This window comes from Monodon monoceros, unplaced genomic scaffold (assembly GCF_005190385.1).
Source record: "Monodon monoceros isolate NGI ecotype Baffin Bay Population unplaced genomic scaffold, NGI_Narwhal_1 Super_Scaffold_12, whole genome shotgun sequence".
NCBI classification, from domain to species: domain Eukaryota; kingdom Metazoa; phylum Chordata; class Mammalia; order Artiodactyla; family Monodontidae; genus Monodon; species Monodon monoceros.
In genome coordinates, this window is record NW_021703768.1 from 44425855 (window position 1) to 44444412 (window position 18558).

Here is an 18558-nt window from a genome sequence, read left to right on the forward strand (position 1 = left end):
TTTATAGGTGATTTGGGGAAGCCAGACTGGACAAGAGTAATATTTTGCCAGGCTGATTTCACAAACTCTTACTCTTTTAACTTAACAGTAAAAGGATTGCTCTCATTTAATATGCAGACACCAGAGACTCTACCAGGACATACCAAAGCAAAACAACCTTATAGAGAAGACACTGAATGGCTGAAAGGTCAGCAGATAGGCCTTGGAGCATTTTCTTCTTGTTATCAGGCTCAAGATGTGGGAACTGGAACTTTAATGGCTGTTAAACAGGTAAATATCTAGTGAGCATATAAATGATTACAATTATAAAAGTGAGCAAATAAAGGATATATCCCCATATGTATATATTTTAGTTTTTAAAGTTTTCAGAAACCTAAATTTCTTTTTTTTTAATATTTATTTATTCTATTTATTAATTTTTTTGCTGCATTGGTTCTTAGTTGCGGCACGCGGGATCTTCATTGCGGCACGTGGGCCTCTTTCTAGTTGTGGCTTGCAGGTTTTCTGTCTCTAGTTGTGGCACACAGCCTCTCTCGTTGAGGCATGCGGGCTCAGTAGTTGTGGCGTGAGGGCTTAGTTCCCCGACCACGGATCAAACCCACGTCCCCTGCGTTGGAAGGCAGATTCCTTACGACTGGACCACCAGGGAAGTCCTGAGAAACCTAAATTTTAAAGTAGATGTTGCCACAGCACCAAAGGTATCATGAGTTCTATTTGAAAGTTGAAGCATGATTATTGTCATGGTTCATCAAGATGAAACATCAGGATGGGCCCTATAAAGGTTGCAGTTTTTGTTTGCACTTTTTTATATTTATTAGAGGTATGGTTTTATACTCCCTTCAGCAAAGTTACTGGTGCAATGTCATCTTGGGATTTCTGTGGTTTACTTTTTATAATGAGCATGCTTATCAAGATATGACAATAGTTGGGAACTCCCTTGTGGTCCAGTGGTTAGGACTTGGCGCTCTCACTGCTGGGGCCCGGGTTCAGTCCCTGGTCGGGGAACTAAGATCCCACAAGCCTCATGGCGAGGCCATAGTAAAGTTTTCATGTTTAAATCATGTTGGTTCTTATGATTGGGCTTTTCTCATTTTTTTAGTCTGCCTTCAGACAGTTTGGAAAGATTGGTTATGTCTCAGTCTTCTTTCATCTCCTGATATTTTACTGCTGCTTGTTAGATTCTTATTATTTAAAAGAGTTTGATTTGGTTTTTTTATAAAGTGTCTACATTGCATCCATGAGCATAAATGCCTTCTACTGTTGATATATAAGTTAATTTGGGTTTGTCCATTTTAGATTAGTAATTAGTGAAAATTATAAATAGAAACTCATCAGAATTCAAAACTTTGTAAATATGTTTACTGAAATAGGTGACGTATGTCAGAAATACATCTTCTGAGCAAGAAGAAGTAGTAGAAGCATTAAGGGAGGAGATAAGAATGATGAGCCATCTGAATCATCCAAACATCATTAGGATGTTGGGAGCCACATGTGAGAAGAGCAATTATAATCTCTTCATTGAATGGATGGCAGGTATGTTCATGTTTTAAAATACAAATAGTGATACATAGATTTAACTTTTGCTTGATATTAAATTTAGGAAAAACCATTTAATGAACACTTATTTTTATTAAATAGTTTAGATTCCTAAAAGTAAATTGCCTCAACATAGTAGTATGAACTGTAAATAGCTTGTCTTTCATTTAAATATAAATAAAATATTCATTACCTCTAACTTTTAAACTTTTTCAGTGTGTCTTTTAAAATGATTGTGTACCATTGTTTTATAGGAATAAATTTTTTAAACCTGCCATGGTAAGATCCACATTTGTCCAGTTGGCCATCATTAATAGGACAGATTTAGGAAATATTTTAACGTAACAATATAAAAATAGAATTAGTTAAGATATAGCTTTAAAAACTAACAGGTAAACTAGCACCGAAGCGTAAGTTGAACCTTGTCATCTACTTGAACAAATAGAGACTGAGTTTTATTTTGTATTATACCGTATATACAGTAAAATAAATGACTTGGGACGTAATGAATACACAAGCACTTGGTTTCTTATTTTTTTGTGTTTGAAGAGTGTATGTCTATTTACAAATCAGTTCTTTAGTACATTCTCTGATGTTGGTTGTTACCTGGGTTGATGGTTGTATATAGGTTGACTATTATAAACAATTTTAGATGAGGCTTATTGAGTTTGTGACTTGTCCTAGGTCAGAGCTGGTAAACGGTAGGATATGAAGCCTAACTCTGGGTCTTCTGGCTCCTCCCATTCTTTTTACCTTCTGTTAAATAACATGTTACCACTGTTTACTTACATCATTAAGAAAGAGATTTTGTATATCTTGGTCAAAAGACAGAGAGGTGAATTGTACATAAGAGGAATAGTTCCATCCAAAATTGTTAACTTTTAAAGCTTTCTGAAATCTTGACCTTCCAGAAAACCAGTTCATGAGGGTTCCATGAAAATGTCTCCTAACTGATAGGTTTTAAGATTACTGGAATGTGTTAGTTTTTAAACCAGTTTTACTTCTGAAGCAGATGATAAATTTAATATTTCAAATGTGAATGTGAGTTCATGCACTGCAAGCTTATGCAACCAAAGTGTAATAAGCAATTTTAATTTTGGCTTAAGTTTATGACAAATTATTATTATTACATGTTTAGGGGGATCTGTGGCTCATTTGCTCAGTAAATATGGAGCCTTCAAGGAATCAGTAGTTATTAACTATACTGAACAATTACTTCGTGGCCTTTCATATCTCCATGAAAACCAGATCATTCACAGAGATGTCAAAGGTAGGAATTCTTTTAATTATTATCTTCTTATTATCAATAAGCAGAAAACAAATGTAATTTTAAAACTTAGACCTTTGTTGATAGTTTCTAACTTGAAATCAACTATGGGATTGTTTCTCCTGAGTAACTGAGATCACTAGAATTATCAGAAGTGAAAGGAACTTTTCAGGGTAATATATTCTGCCTTCTTTAGGCTGAGACTTTTTCCACAGTCTTACTGCTAATTGATGGCAAACCAAGTACCGAATCCAAGTCTCTGATTCCCCTGTCTTGGTCTCATGATGTACTTACTGCCTCCCCAAAGGTTCCTGTTCCTGGCTTTATTTAAAATAACTGGGATACTGTAAGACTCCTTTTAAGAAAAATCCTCTCTAATCTTTTGCAGTTTGGTTTATTAAAGAGCAACTTCGGGGAATTCCCTGGTAGTCTAGGTTAGGACTCCGTGCTTTCACTGCCGGGGTGCAGGTTCGATCCCTGGTCAGGGAACTAAGATCCTGCAAGCTGCGTGGCCAAAAAAAGAGAGCAACTTTGGTTTTCTGACATGAATGCCTTTAGGATTTGATATAACACATTCAAGTAATTTTATAACATTAATTTTTTATTAAGCTATAGTTATGAAATTACAGTATAAAGTCTGAATTGGTCTAGGTCAGTATGTTCCAACAGAGCTTTGTCTCAAAGTGTAAACTACACTAAAATTGGAACTTTGAGTAAAGATTTTGCTAAGAATCATTATATTAAAGGTTTAACACTTACTATTTAAAAGTTTTACGAAATCTCTGCTTTTGTTCCTTATGCCTTGATGCTTTGTCTGATTTTCCCTATGAGGCTTTGGATTTTTTTTACACTGCAGAGACCTATGTGCCTTTACTAATGAAGTGAATTGAGAGGAAGAGTAGATTTCTCTGACACACAGTCTGCTTTCTTTCTTTTGTCATTATCCTATTTTATTAGTAGTATTTTACTGAGTTTTTAATCTGTTCTTTTGTTTTTAATATATAAGGTCATTTGCTGTTTTTGTTGACAGGTGCCAATTTGCTAATTGACAGCACAGGTCAGAGACTGAGAATTGCTGATTTTGGAGCTGCAGCCAGGTTGGCATCAAAAGGAACTGGTGCAGGAGAGTTTCAGGGACAATTATTGGGGACAATTGCATTTATGGCACCTGAGGTGAGAAGCAGCTTTGAGTGTGATGAAAAAAAATATTTTGGAGTTCTGTGTGACAGCATTACACCAAATAATTTTGCAGTGTTATCCACTATGTGATTACTAATTAGAAGTCCACGGCCCTAAAACTAAGGTCTTAATGATATCCTTGATTTCAGACCCTTAATCCCTGCCTTTCCATAGCCTTTAAGCAAATCTATTAAAACCTATTTCTAACAAAGGATTATTCGGTAATTTATAGTAGTTGTTTTCTAGTAAACCCAAGGTGCATAATTGCTATTCTGAACTCGGCCTCTTTTATGTTCAGAATTCTTCACGTTCATATGTAGTGATAATTGGTTGTCCTCTTATGTAGTTTACTATGCGTACTGAGGCGGCTTTGAAATTCTATGATATGCCTCTCCTTCAGAACCTCACAATTCTCCAAAATATTTTTGTCCCACATAGGAGATTGAGCGTGTTAATGAAATAAATGAGACATCAGGTAGTCTGTGGAATTGTTCTTTGTACATTGTTTTGCTCTGAAGTAAAAAAACCAGAATCCATAACTACAGAATGGCTTTCTCTTTTTCTAATGAGTCATATTTCCAAATTAACTCTGCTTTATTTTAGGTCCTAAGAGGTCAGCAGTATGGTAGGAGCTGTGATGTATGGAGTGTTGGCTGTGCTATTATAGAAATGGCTTGTGCTAAACCACCTTGGAATGCAGAAAAACACTCCAATCATCTTGCTTTGATATTTAAGGTAATCATGAGATAAAAATTACTTCTTTCTGCTAAAATTGGCAGAAGGCAAATTTTCATGGGTTCTCCTTCCCTATCAATCTAACGTGAAGGCATATCTTCTTTGAAATAAATGTATGTGTATATATCTCTAGGAATTGATATGATGTGGTGAATGTTGGCAGCATGAACAGTCAAGTTCTCATTATTCACGGTAGTCATGCTCTATCAAGTCACTGAGAACACTGAATTAGCAAATACTGAATCATTGCTCTTGGGTGAAATATGTACATATATATATATATACATATATATATATATATATATATATATATATATACACACACACACACACACACCAAACTTTTAAATTAAAATACTTGAAGCTCTTTATGTATTGTACTGTCACAAATTTTTTAATCTGTTATTTCCTGTATTTAAAAAACTCACACCTAAGTCAGAGGCCAAGGCTGTTCTACCTTTCTGACAACTTCCAAATCCATTCTCTCCACTTCCACCAGAGAATAATGTAATGTTTGAGATTTAGCGTTTGAGTTGCACATGTGCTCATTTAAAAGCTTGGGCTTTGTAGTTATACAGACCTGGGCCCAAACCCTGGTTCCATCCTTTAACAGCCATGTGACTAGGAGAATTACTTATTCTGTCTACTGTCTGTTTTCTTGTTTATAAAATGGGTGTAATAATAGCACCTCCTTGATGAATTATTTATATTACATCATATTATGAGGATAAACAGAATTACCTCTGGGCCTGAGAGTAAAGCACTTAAAACACACAGTCTGTGCAGAGTGGGTAGTATTAGTCCTCCGAGCTGATCCCCAGCGCCTCTCCCCTGCCATAATCTCCTCCAGGTCTCCCCATGCTCATATAACTTCCTCAGTCACCTGAAAATAAAAAATCAGTGCAGTTGTGTTTCTGATATACTATATTGACTGGCCAGGTTTAGTCTTACTTACTCTGAATAGCTCTCTGTGCTGAAAAAAACAGAAAATGTGCAATGAAGGAAAGAGGACAAACCATTTTGGAGAGTGAGTATGAGGAAAGCAGAATTGATTTGAGTGACTATTTCACCTGCCTCGTCATTGTGATGCACTTCGCCTTGTTCATTTGAGACAATAAAGAGAACTGTAGCTCCATCTGATCAGCATGTATTGGTCAAATTCATGAGTTTTTCCACAGACAACTTGTTAGCAAAAAGTCCACCCACTTTTAATTCTTCTATGTATAGGATGCATATATAGAGGTTATGAAATACATGCACGTGTACTTCTGTATCAGAAGCTCCAGTTGTGGAGAACTTTAACCCTAGTGTTTTCTCTTACAGATTGCCAGTGCAACTACTGCTCCATCAATCCCTTCACATTTGTCTCCTGGTTTACGAGATGTGGCTCTTCGCTGTTTAGAACTTCAACCTCAGGACAGACCTCCATCAAGAGAGCTACTGAAGCATCCAGTCTTCCGTACTACATGGTAGCCAGTTATACAAATAAACTGTAATGGAGACAGGATGCTCAACAAGAGAAAAAACTTTTGTGGGGAACCACATTGATAATCTGCTGGCCTTCATGCCACTGAACAGCTATGAACAAGATCAGTGGGGAACCCTTACCTAAGTATGTGATTGACAAATCATGATTTGTACCTAAGCTTAGTATGCAAAAGTCCACAATTTGTGCAGAAACTGTAAACTGTGCCTTTCAAAGAACTGGCCCTAGGTAAACAGGAAAGCAATGAAGTTTGCATGGTTAATTAACAGAAGCATAATTTTTTGGAGCACTTTTTCAGCAATATTAGCAGCTGAGGGGCTCAGGATCTGTTTTAATGTTTCAGTTATTCTTCCATTTCATATGTGATCACAAGCAGGGGGTTCTGCAGTTCGTTTTTTTTTTTTTTTTTTTTTTTGGTCACTGGCTATAAAAATCAGTATCTGCCTCTTTTAGGTCAGAATATGCTATAAGTAGCAGTAAGTAAATATATTTTTAAAAGTTGATAACTTCTTTATGACCCACAATTGACCTTTATCTTTTTAAATGCCTGGGCAATTGTGGTTCATTGTGCATTTTACTGTTGGCCCATTCATTTCGTTTTTGGAAATTATGGTTCTATATTTTCATTTCACCTTCATTTATGTTTAATATTCAGGGAAAGGTGATCTTTTCAAACCAGAAAAAAAAAAAAAAGGAACTAGATGTGAACCAGAGTTTATTAAATATCTTGCTATTGCAAGAGTTTTTTAAAATATAGATGCAATTTTGTTTGTTTTTAAAATTGGAATATGATAAAATACTACCTTCATTGAGTCAGTCACTGCTCTTCTTATGCAGGTTAAATATAAATTAAGTGAAAATCAACTGTTCTCTGTGATGCAGCTCACAACCAAGATCAAGATGACCTTGAAATGTATTTGAATTTTTTTAACATATCGGTTTCTTTTGTAGGAAACTTCACACCATTTAAGTCTTACTCTGTATGTAATTATCCATCATGCATCATCACCACTGATAACAACGTTAACTGCTGTTTTCCTTCTACCATGCATTATCTCTTTACAGTAGGCCTGGCTGATAGATAGATAAAGAAAAATTAACTTACTCAACTACGAACGAGTGTTTCTAAACAATAAATTTGCTTTGAGCTTGGAAAATGTGTTCAGAAAGATAAGTGAAACAATTTCATTTACACACTAATTCCTTGGATTTTGCACAGTTATCTAATGGTTTTTGTCTAAACTGAATTCAGATGCATGGAATCCTGAAGGAAAATGGCAGCTCTTTTACCCTTTTTTCTGTGAGTCTTTTAAATTAAGTACTGATTAAGTATTTAATACAGCTTTTTGAGATGTTAAGTTTTAACTCTTCAGAAGCCAGTTGAATTGTTGCAGAGTTAAATAAAATTGGTTATTCTCAAAGACTCAGGATAAGCTAAATAAGCTATATAGAGTACATTTTAAATGTACAACACAAATTGGAAGTAAAATAAGTTACAAGATAAGTTTACAGGGATATATTGCATATAATTTTTAAAAGGCAGTTTTTTTATATGAATGTGTTTCTTAGTGAAATTTTACATTCCTTTGGTTGGAAGATTGGCAATATTTGAAGAGTTAAACATAGTACAGAAATGTGAAGTTTGGTAGCTCTAAATGTGTTGTATTTTCTTTCTTTTTTTTTTTTTTTTTGACTACTTAGAATTTTCACAGTTCTAATAAGATTGTTTCCAAGTCTCTCATGTGCAAGCTTTAAAGGATGCACTCTTGCCATTTTATGTACTGGAAGATCATTGGTCAGATTAATACTGTGTCTGACAGAGATGTAAACTGTATAAACTGAGGAACCTCAGCTAATCAGTATTACTTTGTAGATCACCATGCCCACCACATTTCAAACTCAGACTGCCTCTAGATGTCAGAAATCCATTGTTTGAGTTTGTTTGCAGTTCCCTCAGCTTGCTGGTAATTGTGGTGTTTTGTTTTTTGTTTTGTTTTCAATGCAAATGTGATGTAATATTCTTATTTTCTTTGGATCAAAGCTGGACTGAAAATTGTAATGTGTAATTATTTTTGTGTTCTTAATGTTATTTGGTACTCAAGTTGTAAATAACGTCTACTGCTGTTTATTCCAGTTTCTACTACCTCAGGTGTCCTATAGATTTTTCTTCTACCAAAGTTCACTTTCACAATGAAATTATATTTGCTGTATGACTATGATTCCTAAGACTTCCAGGGCTTAAGGGCTAACTTCTATTAGCACCTTACTGTGTAAGCAAATGTTACAAAAAAATCTCTGGGTTAAGATAATTTGGCTTAAATGTATCCTTTGTTATTTTAAATATATCAAGATATTTTAATTAAAATTTTTACCCCATTGAACCACTTTTATAGTATTTGTACCTATTTTGGTGTTTTGTCTTTATAGTAAATAAAAGTTTTTGAACAAAGGTTGTTACTTTTATTTATTTTGAAATAATTTCATACTGACAAAAAAGTCCTAAGAACACCACAAAGTGCTCCCATATATACCATTCACCCAAAAGCCCCATTCAGATTTTGCCAGCAGCCCAGTTATATCCTTTATAGCAAAAGGATCCAAACCAAGATCAGCTTTGCTCTTGGCTATGTTTCTTGAGTCCCATTCAATCCAGAACCATTCCTTATGCCTTCCTTGACCCTGACGACCTTAATTTACTGTTTTATAGAAGTCCCTCAATTTGCATTTGGTGATTCCTCATGATTCAATTCAGAGTATGCACTTGTGACAGGAATATCTCAGAGATGATGGTGCAGGCAGTGTTCTTTTCACTGTCTCCGGAGGTATATCCGGAGGTATACAAGGTCAGTTTGTCCCATTGCTGGCGATACAAACTGTGATCATCTGAGAAGGCTTTGCCACTGTAAAGTTACTCTTTCCCTTTATAATTAATATCTACCTTTATATTAAATATTTTGTGGAGGTGACACTTTGAGGCTACATAAATAGCTTGTTATTCATCCAACTTTAGCTCTCTGCTCTTAACTTTCTTGCCTGAATTATTACTCTGATGGTTGCCAGACACTGGTTTTCTGGTTCCTGCACTCCTTCTGTATTCTGTTAATGGGCATTTTTCTATAAGGAAGACCTTTCTCTTCTTTGTTATTCATATATATCAAAATGGGTTTGTGGATTCCTATTCAGTGAGATAAAATCCATTACTGTCATCACATATTTCCTCAAATTGTCACATTTAGCCATTGGGAGCCTCTCAGAGCTAGCTTCTCTATGGACTGACAAGCCACCAGTATTCTTTGAACACTTCTATACTTCAGACCCATCTCGTGAGTTTGGTTCATCCCTGGGATCAGCCATTTTTCCAAAGAGCCCTGACTGGTATTTAAAAACTGGGTGCTAGATACACTCATTACTCCTGGGTATCACTGCTCCCAGGCCCTCTTGGTAGACAAAGCTAGAATATATGTTTTTTTGCATACGTATGCAAAATACATATACATATACCTACCCATACACACACATAAACCATGAGTTCACACCAACCTTTCCATTTCAATATACCACCATCCAGGTTCATTCAAGCTTTCCCTCTTTCCATATTTGTAACTCCTTTTCTGGACAGTAAGAAACCTGGCTCCCATTTGCCTCAATACGTTGACTGACTTGCTCAAGCTCTCCACCCACCCATGTAACCCATCTCCTGATCCCCGTTAGGCTGCCACCTCAGTCGGCTGCCTTCTCTGCATGGGCCCCAACCCCTGCTGGACTGCCCTTGTTCCAGCTTACCTAAAGCCAGACATACACGTATGTATACTTTTTTAGGGCAGTTTTAGGTTCACAACAAAATGCAGCAGAAGATTCAGGGATTTTCCCTGTAACTCCTGGCCTCACATACTGCACAGCCTACCCCACTATCAACACTGAAGGGGGCTTTTTGACAAAATAAAGGAAAGCTTTATTTAAAATTGTTCTTAAAAAAAAAAAATTAATGGAAAATTATACCTTTTTTAAAAAAATCTTATGTGGTTTGACATGTTACATACTTGCACATAAATACTACTACTGTTCCCAGACAGCACAGATTAAACTTAATTGATCCTGTTCATACAACTCTTTTTATATCAGACATAAAAAAAGCATAAAAACCATCCTCTTATGTTAAACTGTTGGGAATAGGAATAAAGATTTATTCAACAGCTACTATTTGTCAGGCATACTTTACAACACAGTGATTATACTCCATTTCACAAATGAAATAAGGCAATTTCAATCATTCTGCAATTCAGGCTGTACCAGGGAACTCACTTGGCCTACCCAAGAGTTTTAGTCTTAGATTGTACCTTGTGGTTGTGTGTTACTGTTTTCTACTTTCATCCTTCGTATTTCTGCTCAGTAGTTGTTTCTCACATGATCACCCTGCAAGATAGGTAATGTCACTGAAAACTGTGAGTTCAGAAGCTATCTTGTGTCTCTACATTTGTTTTAAACTTTCTGTATAACGTGATTTAAAATGAACACCTTTTAAATAGGCTCTGGATATTTTCCCTAAAGGGCACACACCAGTCATTTCAGGAAAATATTAACTTTGAGAAAAGCTTTCTGTTTCAGAGGAATTAATAAATTAATTCTGTTCCTTGATTTTACTTCAATGATATTAACAGTTTTACAAAATGACCAAATCTGCAGGTTAGATGGAATCTAGAAAAATGCTGGGGTATCATGCCCACATGGAAATGCCAATGAATGCATTTGTGAACTGATACAGTAATTCACTTGTTATACAACAAAATGCATGAAATACTGCAGTCACTGGAGAACACAGTGACAAACGTATGCAAACTGCCATATTTCCATGTCATGACAATTTTTAGGTTTGTCATTTTAAAAATTTCTGCTATAAGCAAAAATCACATGTTGAATTGAGACGTAAGGTAGGAAAGGATGGGTCTTTTAAAGTAGGTGATGATGATGGACTTCGTGACCACAGAGCCTGAGACATCACCTGGGTCAAGTCTGGCTCTGCCACTTGCTAGCCGTGTAACCCCACAACAGCTTTGTAAGAAGTAAGAGAACCTATGTAAATGGCTAAGAACAGTACCAGGCACAGTGGATGCACAATATGTATTTTATGAATGAATGAGTGACCCAAAAGTCACAGACTCAAATGCCTATGGACCTAGAAGTGTCCTTAGCAGAGCTTTTGGCTGACCTGAGAGTTCATGCCAAATTCATGTCCAAGCGGGGTCCATGTTACCATGTTGGAATGAAAAAAAAAAAGCCCAGTGTTTCCAAAGCCTCTGAATTTTCAAAAGAAGCTGGAGAGATCTGGATTTTACATGCAATTTCTTGATGTTTACATATTGGAAACTAATTTTAAATTTTATAAGGAACAGTAGGCTAAACAAAACTCATATGCTTGATCTGGCCTGTGGCTAGCTGCTTTTTGACCTCTGATCTGGGTCCAGGCTTATAAAACAAAAAATGAAGCAGAAAATCAGAGTGAAATCTCAGCTTTAGGAAACTGGATCCAGGACTTTTGTCTTCTGAGATATATGAGATAAGGGGGAAATGGAGATGCTGATTATAGATGCTAGAGAACTAACCTATGAAGAGAAAATTAATGTCTAGTTTTATGCACTAATGTGAAATGCTTACCGCTAAAGCCTAATTATCATGTAGCAAACTATGTATATAGCATTCAAATATGCAGGACTTCCCGGTGGTCCACTGGTAAAGAATCCGCCTTACAATGCAGGGGACATGGGTTTGACCCCTGGTCTGGGAACTAACATCCCACATGCCGCGGGGCAACTAAGCCCGTGGACCACAACTACTGAGCCCACACGCCTCAACTAGAGAGCCTGCATGCCGCAAACTACAGAACCCACATGCTCTGGAAACTGCACGCCACAGCTAGAAAAGAGAAAACCCACACACAACTAGAGAGAAGCCCGCGTGCCACAAGGAAGAGCCCGCACGCTACAACAAAAGATCCAGCATGCCTCAATGAAGATCCCGCATGCTGCAACTAAGACCCAACGCAGCCAAAAACAAATAAGTAAAATCTTAGAAAAACAAATATGCCATCACAGTGGTATAGCTAGTCTGTGAGTTTCATTTTACAGTAGGTACTCTGCATGATCTGTGACTAAAGAACTTCATCCACAACTGAAGCCAGTCTCATCACTTGCGATCAACCTGGTATTACTGTGGCCCATGCCCCATGGCCCTCAGTTCAGAACTTTGCCAAACCTGTAGAGATAAAACTAGGCTAAGCCGATGACATAAGAGGCAAAGTCTTCATGCCCCAAAGCTCCTTTCCCACAACGCTGAAATTCGTATTGGAGTTTATTTTTGAGATAACTAAGTGCTATTTTCCCTTAAAGTCAATTTGCTTAATGAGATCTCACAACATCTACGTAGACATACTCAGAGGATGAGGGTTGTAACTAGGATGAAAGGGAAAAAGAAAAGGAGGAGGAATAATGAGGTATGGGGAAATACTGAAAAATCTTTGGCAGGGAGTAGCACAACTATATTTGCATTTTATAAAGATCACTCCAGCAGTATCTTGAAGAAGGAATCAAAGGGGCGGTACCAGAGGCAGAAAGAAAGTCCGAAGACAACTGCATTATCGAGATAAGAAAGTGTGAGGGGAGGGCTTCCCTGGTGGCGCAGCGGTTGAGAGTCCGCCTGCTGATGCAGGCGACACGGGTTTGTGCCCCGGTCCGGGAAGATCCCACATGCCGCGGAGCGGCTGGGCCCGTGAGCCATGGCCACTGAGCCTGCGCATCCGGAGCCTGTGCTCTGCAACGGGAGAGGCCACAACAGTGAGAGGCCCGCGTACCGGAAAAAAAAAAAAAAAAAAAGGAAGTGTGAGGGGAGAGTGATGTCAGCATCAGGGCAGAATACAATGACCCTAACAACACTGAATCATGAAGAAAGAGAAAATCTGAACAGACCAATAACAAGTAATGAAACTGAATCAGTAAACAAAAACCTCTCAACAAAGAAAAGCCCAGGGGGGCTTCCCTCGTCGCACAGTGATTGAGAATCTGCCTGCTAATGCAGGGGACACGGGTTCGAGCCCTGGTCTGGGAGGATCCCACATGCTGCGGAGCAACTAGGCCCGTGAGCCACGACTACTGAGCCTGCGCGTCTGGAGCCCGTGCTCCACAAGAGAGGCCGCGACAGTCAGAGGCCCACGCACTGCCATGAAGAGTGGCCCCTGCTTGCCACAACTAAAGAAAGCCCTCGCACAGAAACGAAGACCCAACACAGCAAAAATAAATAAATAAATTACTAAACTCCTACCCCCAACATCTTCTTAAAAAAAAAAAGAAAGAAAAAGAAAAGCCCAAGACCAGATGGTTTTGCTGGTGAGTTCCATCAAACATTTAAAGAATTAACGCCAATCCTTTTCAAACTCTTCAAAAAAACTGAAGAGGAGGGAACACTCCCAAGCTCATTTTATGAGCCCAGCGTTACCCTGATATCAAAGACAGATACGGACACTACAAAAAAGAAAACTACAGGCCACAGGTGGTCCAGGATGGTGGTGTAGGAAGATCCTGAACTCACGTCCTCCCACAGGTACACCAAAGCTACAACTACATATGGAATATTTCCCTCTGGAAAAGACCTGAAAACTAGCTGACCAGCTCCTTCACGACAAATGATAAAAGGGCCACATTGAGGCAGAGGCAGAGAAGTGATCTCACTAAAACCCCACCCTCAGTGCAGCGACCCACAGTCAGGAGGGATGTCAAAAATGCAGAGCTTCTCCCTGAGGAGTGAGGGGTTTGTGCCCCACATCGGGTGCCCCGACCCTTGGGACCTGCAGTGGAGAGATGAGCCCCCAAAAGGTCTGGCTTGGGAAACCAACAGGGCTCACGTCCAGGGGACCCAAAGGGCTGTACAGAACTGAGACATTTCTCTTAAAGGGCTCACGTGCAGACTCACTTGCCCTGGGGACCGGTGTAAAAGCAGCAGTTTGAAAAGTGCGGGTTCTCCACCATGGCTGTATCAATTTACATTCCCACCAACAGTACGAGAGGGTTCCCTTTTCTCCACACCCTCTCCAGCATTTGTTGTTTGTAGACTTTTTGATGATGGCCATTCTGACTGGTGTGAGGTGATACCTCACTGTAGTTTTGATTTGCATTTCTCTAATAATTAGTGATACTGAGCATCTTTACACGTGCCTGTTGGCCATCTGTATGTCTTCTTTGGAGAAATGCCTATTTAGGTCTTCTGCCCATTTTTTTGATTGGGTTTTTTTTTTTGTTTTTTGTTTTTGATATTAAGCTGTATGAGTTGTTTATATATTTTAGAAATTAATCCCTTTTTGGTCTCTTCATTTGCAAATATTTTCTCCCATTTTGTAGGTTGTCTTTCTGTTTTGTGTATGGTTTCCTTTGCTATGCAAAAGCTTTTAAGTTTAATTAGGTCCCACTTATTTTTGCTTTTGTTTCCATTAATCTAGGAGACAGATCCAAAAAAAAATATTGCTGCAATTTATGTCAAAGCGTGTTCTGCCTATGTTTTCCTCTAGGAGCTTTATAGTATCTGGTCTTACATTTAGGTCTTTAATCCATTTTGAGTTAATTTTTGTATATGGTGTTAGTGAATGTTCTAATTTCATTCTTTTACATGTAGCTGTCCAGTTTTCCCAGCACAAATTATTGAAGAGACTGTCTTTTCTTCATTGTATATTCTTGCCTCTTTTGTCATAGATTAATTGACCATAAGTGCGTGGTTTATTTCTGGGCTCTCTATCCTGTTCCACTGATCTATGTGTCTGTTTTTGTGCCAATACCATACTGGTTTTTTTTTTAACGTCTTTATTAGAGTATAATTGCTTTACAATGCTGTGTTAGTTTCTGCTGTATAACAAAGTGAATCAGCTATACATATACATACATCCCCATATCTCCTCCCTCTTGTGTCTCCCTCCCACCCTCCCTATCCCACCCCTCTTGGTGGTCACAAAGCACCAAGCTGATCTCCCTGTGTACCATACTGTTTTGATTACTATAGCTTTGTAGTAATTTATAGTATAGTCTGAAGTCAGGGAGTGTGGTTCCTCCAGCTCCATTCTTCTTTCTCAAGATTGTTTTGGCTATTGGGGGTCTTTTGTGTTTCCATACAAATTTTAAAATTATTTGTTCTAGTTCTGTGAAAAATGCCATTAGTATTTTGATAGGGATTGCACTGAATCTGTAGATTGCTTTGGGTAGTATAGTCATTTTCACAATGTTGAATCTTCCAGTCCAAGAACATGCTATATCTTTCCATCTGTTTGTGTCATCTTCAATTTCTTTCATCAGTGTCTTTCTTTTATTTTGGCTGCATCAGGTCTTAGTTGCAGCATGTGGGATTCTTGTTGCAGCATGTGGACTCTTTAGTTGTGGCATGTAGGCTCTTAGTTATGGCATGCATGTGGGATCTAGTTCCCTGACCAGGGATCGAACCCAGGCCCCCTGCATTGGGAGCACAGAGTCTTAACCACTGGACCACCAGGGAAGTCCCTCATCAGTGTCTTATAGTTTTCCAAGTATGACTCTTGTATATCTGTAGGTAGGTTTATTTCTAGGTATTTTATTCTTTTTGATGCAGTGGTAAATGGGATTGTTTCTTTAATTTCTCTCTCTCATATTTTGTTGTTAGTGTGTAGAAACTAACAGATTTCTGTATATTAATTTCCTTCAACTTTACCAATTTCATTGATATGAGTTCTAGTAGTTTCCTGGTAGCGTCTTTAGGATTTTCTATGTATAGTATCATGTCATCTGCAAACAGTGACAGTTTTACTTCTTCTTCTCCAATTTGGGTTCCTTTTATTTCTTTTTATTCTCTGATTGCTGTGGCTAGTACAAAAGTGGCGAGAGTGGACATTCTTGTCTTGTTCTGATCTTAGAGGAAATGCTTTCAGATTTTCAGCATTGACTACGATGTTAGCTCCTGGTGTGTCATATATGGCCTTTATCATGTCGAGGTATGTTCCCTGTATGCCCACTTTCTGGAGAGTTTTTATCATAAATGGATGTTGAATTTTATCCAAAGCTTTTTCTGCATCTATGATCATCTCCATATGAGATGATCATATGGCTTTTATTCTTCAATTTGTTAATGTGGTGTATCACATTGACTGATCTATGGATACTGAAAAATCCTTGCATTCCTGGGATAAATCCCACTTGATCATGGTGTATGATCCTTTTAATGTATTGTTGAATTTGGTTTGTTAGTGATATTGTGAGGATATTTGCATCTATGTTCATCAGTAATATTGGCCTGTAATTTTCTTTTTTGTGGTATCTTTGTCTGGCTTTGGTATCAGGGAGATGGTGTCCTCATAGAATGAGTTCAAAAGTGTTCCTTCCTCTGCAATTTTTTAGAATAGTGTTAGAAGGATAGGTGTTAACTCTTCTCTAAACTTTTGGTAGAATTCACTTGTGAAGCCATTTGGTCTTTTGTTTATTGGGAGTTTTTAAATTACTGATTCAATTTCAGTATTCATAAAAGTTTTAGGTCATGAAAAACAAATAAAAGCAGAGGTAGATTAAATTAGACTAGATTAACTTTGACCCAGTTTAAAAAACAAATAATAAAAGAACAGTTATAAAAGGTATTTTTGAAATTAGAGAAATTTAAATATGGGCTATATTCATGATATTGAATTACTGTTCACTTTTAAAGATACAATGGCAATGTGATTATGTAGAAAATGTCATTCTTATATATGTGTGTGTGGAGAGAGAGAGAAAGGGAGGAATTGTTACAAAATGTTAACAACTGGTGAACCTACATAAAAGATATATGGCTGTTCACTGCACTTTTCTGTAGGTTAGAAATTTTCAAAATAAAAAATTGGGAAAATATTTATGTTTGTATATTCTTTGGTTTGTTGTCGTTTATTTTTTTGTATTTTACCTTGATTTCCTTTTTTTTTTCTTTTTTTTTTCCTGCAGCCGGGCTCCTGTATTTCAGTGGCAATTCAGCCTACACTAATTGACCACCAGTGAAAGAATTATTTACGGAATTACACAACATCCAGAAGAGGGCAGCAGAGTAAAAGTTTTCTTTAATTAAAGGACGATCTTAACAGTGTACTGACTTTGCCAAATATCTGAAAATCAGAGTTTACATCACCTCTTTCTCAAGAATAAGCAGTTAGCTCAGTGTTCCTCTTAGAAAACTGAAAAAACTAAGGCAATTCACCGATAACTCCATGTTCCAATCAAAAACTTAGACTCAGTTTAAGAATAAGAACAGAACATTCTTATTCTCCTATCCCCTTCAGACAAGAGTAACAGTTACAACCAAGGAGAGGCTCTAAAAAGACACTTGATGCCTTTTTCCCGGTTTCCTGTTCTCAAGACCAACTTGCTCTTGAATTGCCACCCACCCACCCATCCATTCACCCATCCATCTTGCCAACCACTGTTCGTCTTGAGCTTCCCAAACTATTCCTACATGCTAGTGCTCTGCTTAAGAACCTTCAATGACTACCTACCGCTTACCTCAAGATTTCCTAATGGTCTGATCTTACTCTGCCTAAAAATTTTATTTCCTACTATTCCTAATGCAAATTTTTGCTCTACTCAGATTGTTACACTCTTGTTCTCTGAACCCACAGTATTCATTCCCACCTCTGCAGTTTTGCTCATGCCAATGGTTCTCAAACGTTTTGCTCTCATACTCTGGTCTGAGAAGCAGCTGAGAGCCAATGGCATAGAATCTTCCAGTTGATATATTCAAAACTGCCATAACGAACTGTGTACTAATACCCAGCTCTCTGGGGCATCATTCCTAAATATTTGTATGTTTATTATAATCATTTTCCACTAGATGGCAGTAAAGTGGCTGGAGGCAGAGGTGAATTTTGCTAATTCAGACTAGCAGAGACAATTTTTTTCTTCTCCTTTTTAGGCAGTATGTTTTCTTTTACTTTTACTTCTTTTTTTCAGGGGAGAGCATGAACACAGTCCCCCACTACCACAAATTATGCAGTCGAGTTTTCCACATTTGGGGAAATCGCAGGAGTCAACATATCCGGAGTACAATGGATAAGCCTTGCCCTGGGAAAACCACCTTTGAGATCATGGTATCTCCCCTGCCAGGTAAGTATTTCATGTAGTATTTTATAAATTTATTTATTTATTTATTTTTGTCTGCATTGGGTCTTCGTTGCTGTGCGCGGGCTTTCTCTAGTTGCGGCGAGTGGGGGCTACTCTTGTTGCAGTGCACGGGCTTCTCATTGTGGTGGCTTCTCTTGTTGCGGAGCACGGGCTCTAGGCGCGCAGGCTCATAGTTGTGGCTCGCGGGCTCTAGATCGCAAGCTCAGTAGTTGTGG

The 18558-nt window shown here is 37.8% G+C and overlaps 1 protein-coding gene and 1 non-coding gene across 7 annotated transcripts in view; one reads left to right on the forward strand and one right to left on the reverse strand.

Annotated features, from left to right (window-relative positions):
• MAP3K1 (mitogen-activated protein kinase kinase kinase 1) overlaps positions 1-8645 on the forward strand; it is an 81956-nt gene extending 73311 nt beyond the window's left edge. For all 6 annotated transcript variants that reach the window (XM_029216212.1, XM_029216213.1, XM_029216214.1 and 3 more), the window contains 6 exons: positions 118-270; positions 1371-1533; positions 2675-2806; positions 3834-3976; positions 4586-4717; positions 6041-8645. In XM_029216212.1, coding sequence (XP_029072045.1) covers positions 118-270; positions 1371-1533; positions 2675-2806; positions 3834-3976; positions 4586-4717; positions 6041-6190 — 873 coding nt within the window. In that variant the 3' untranslated portion in view covers positions 6191-8645. The remainder of the gene's footprint in view (positions 1-117; positions 271-1370; positions 1534-2674; positions 2807-3833; positions 3977-4585; positions 4718-6040) is intronic.
• A 9524-nt stretch (positions 8646-18169) lies between these two features.
• Positions 18170-18333, reverse strand: LOC114893487. The gene has a single exon (XR_003792910.1). It is a non-coding gene; the product is annotated as a U1 spliceosomal RNA (small nuclear RNA).
• Positions 18334-18558: the final 225 nt, after the last annotated feature.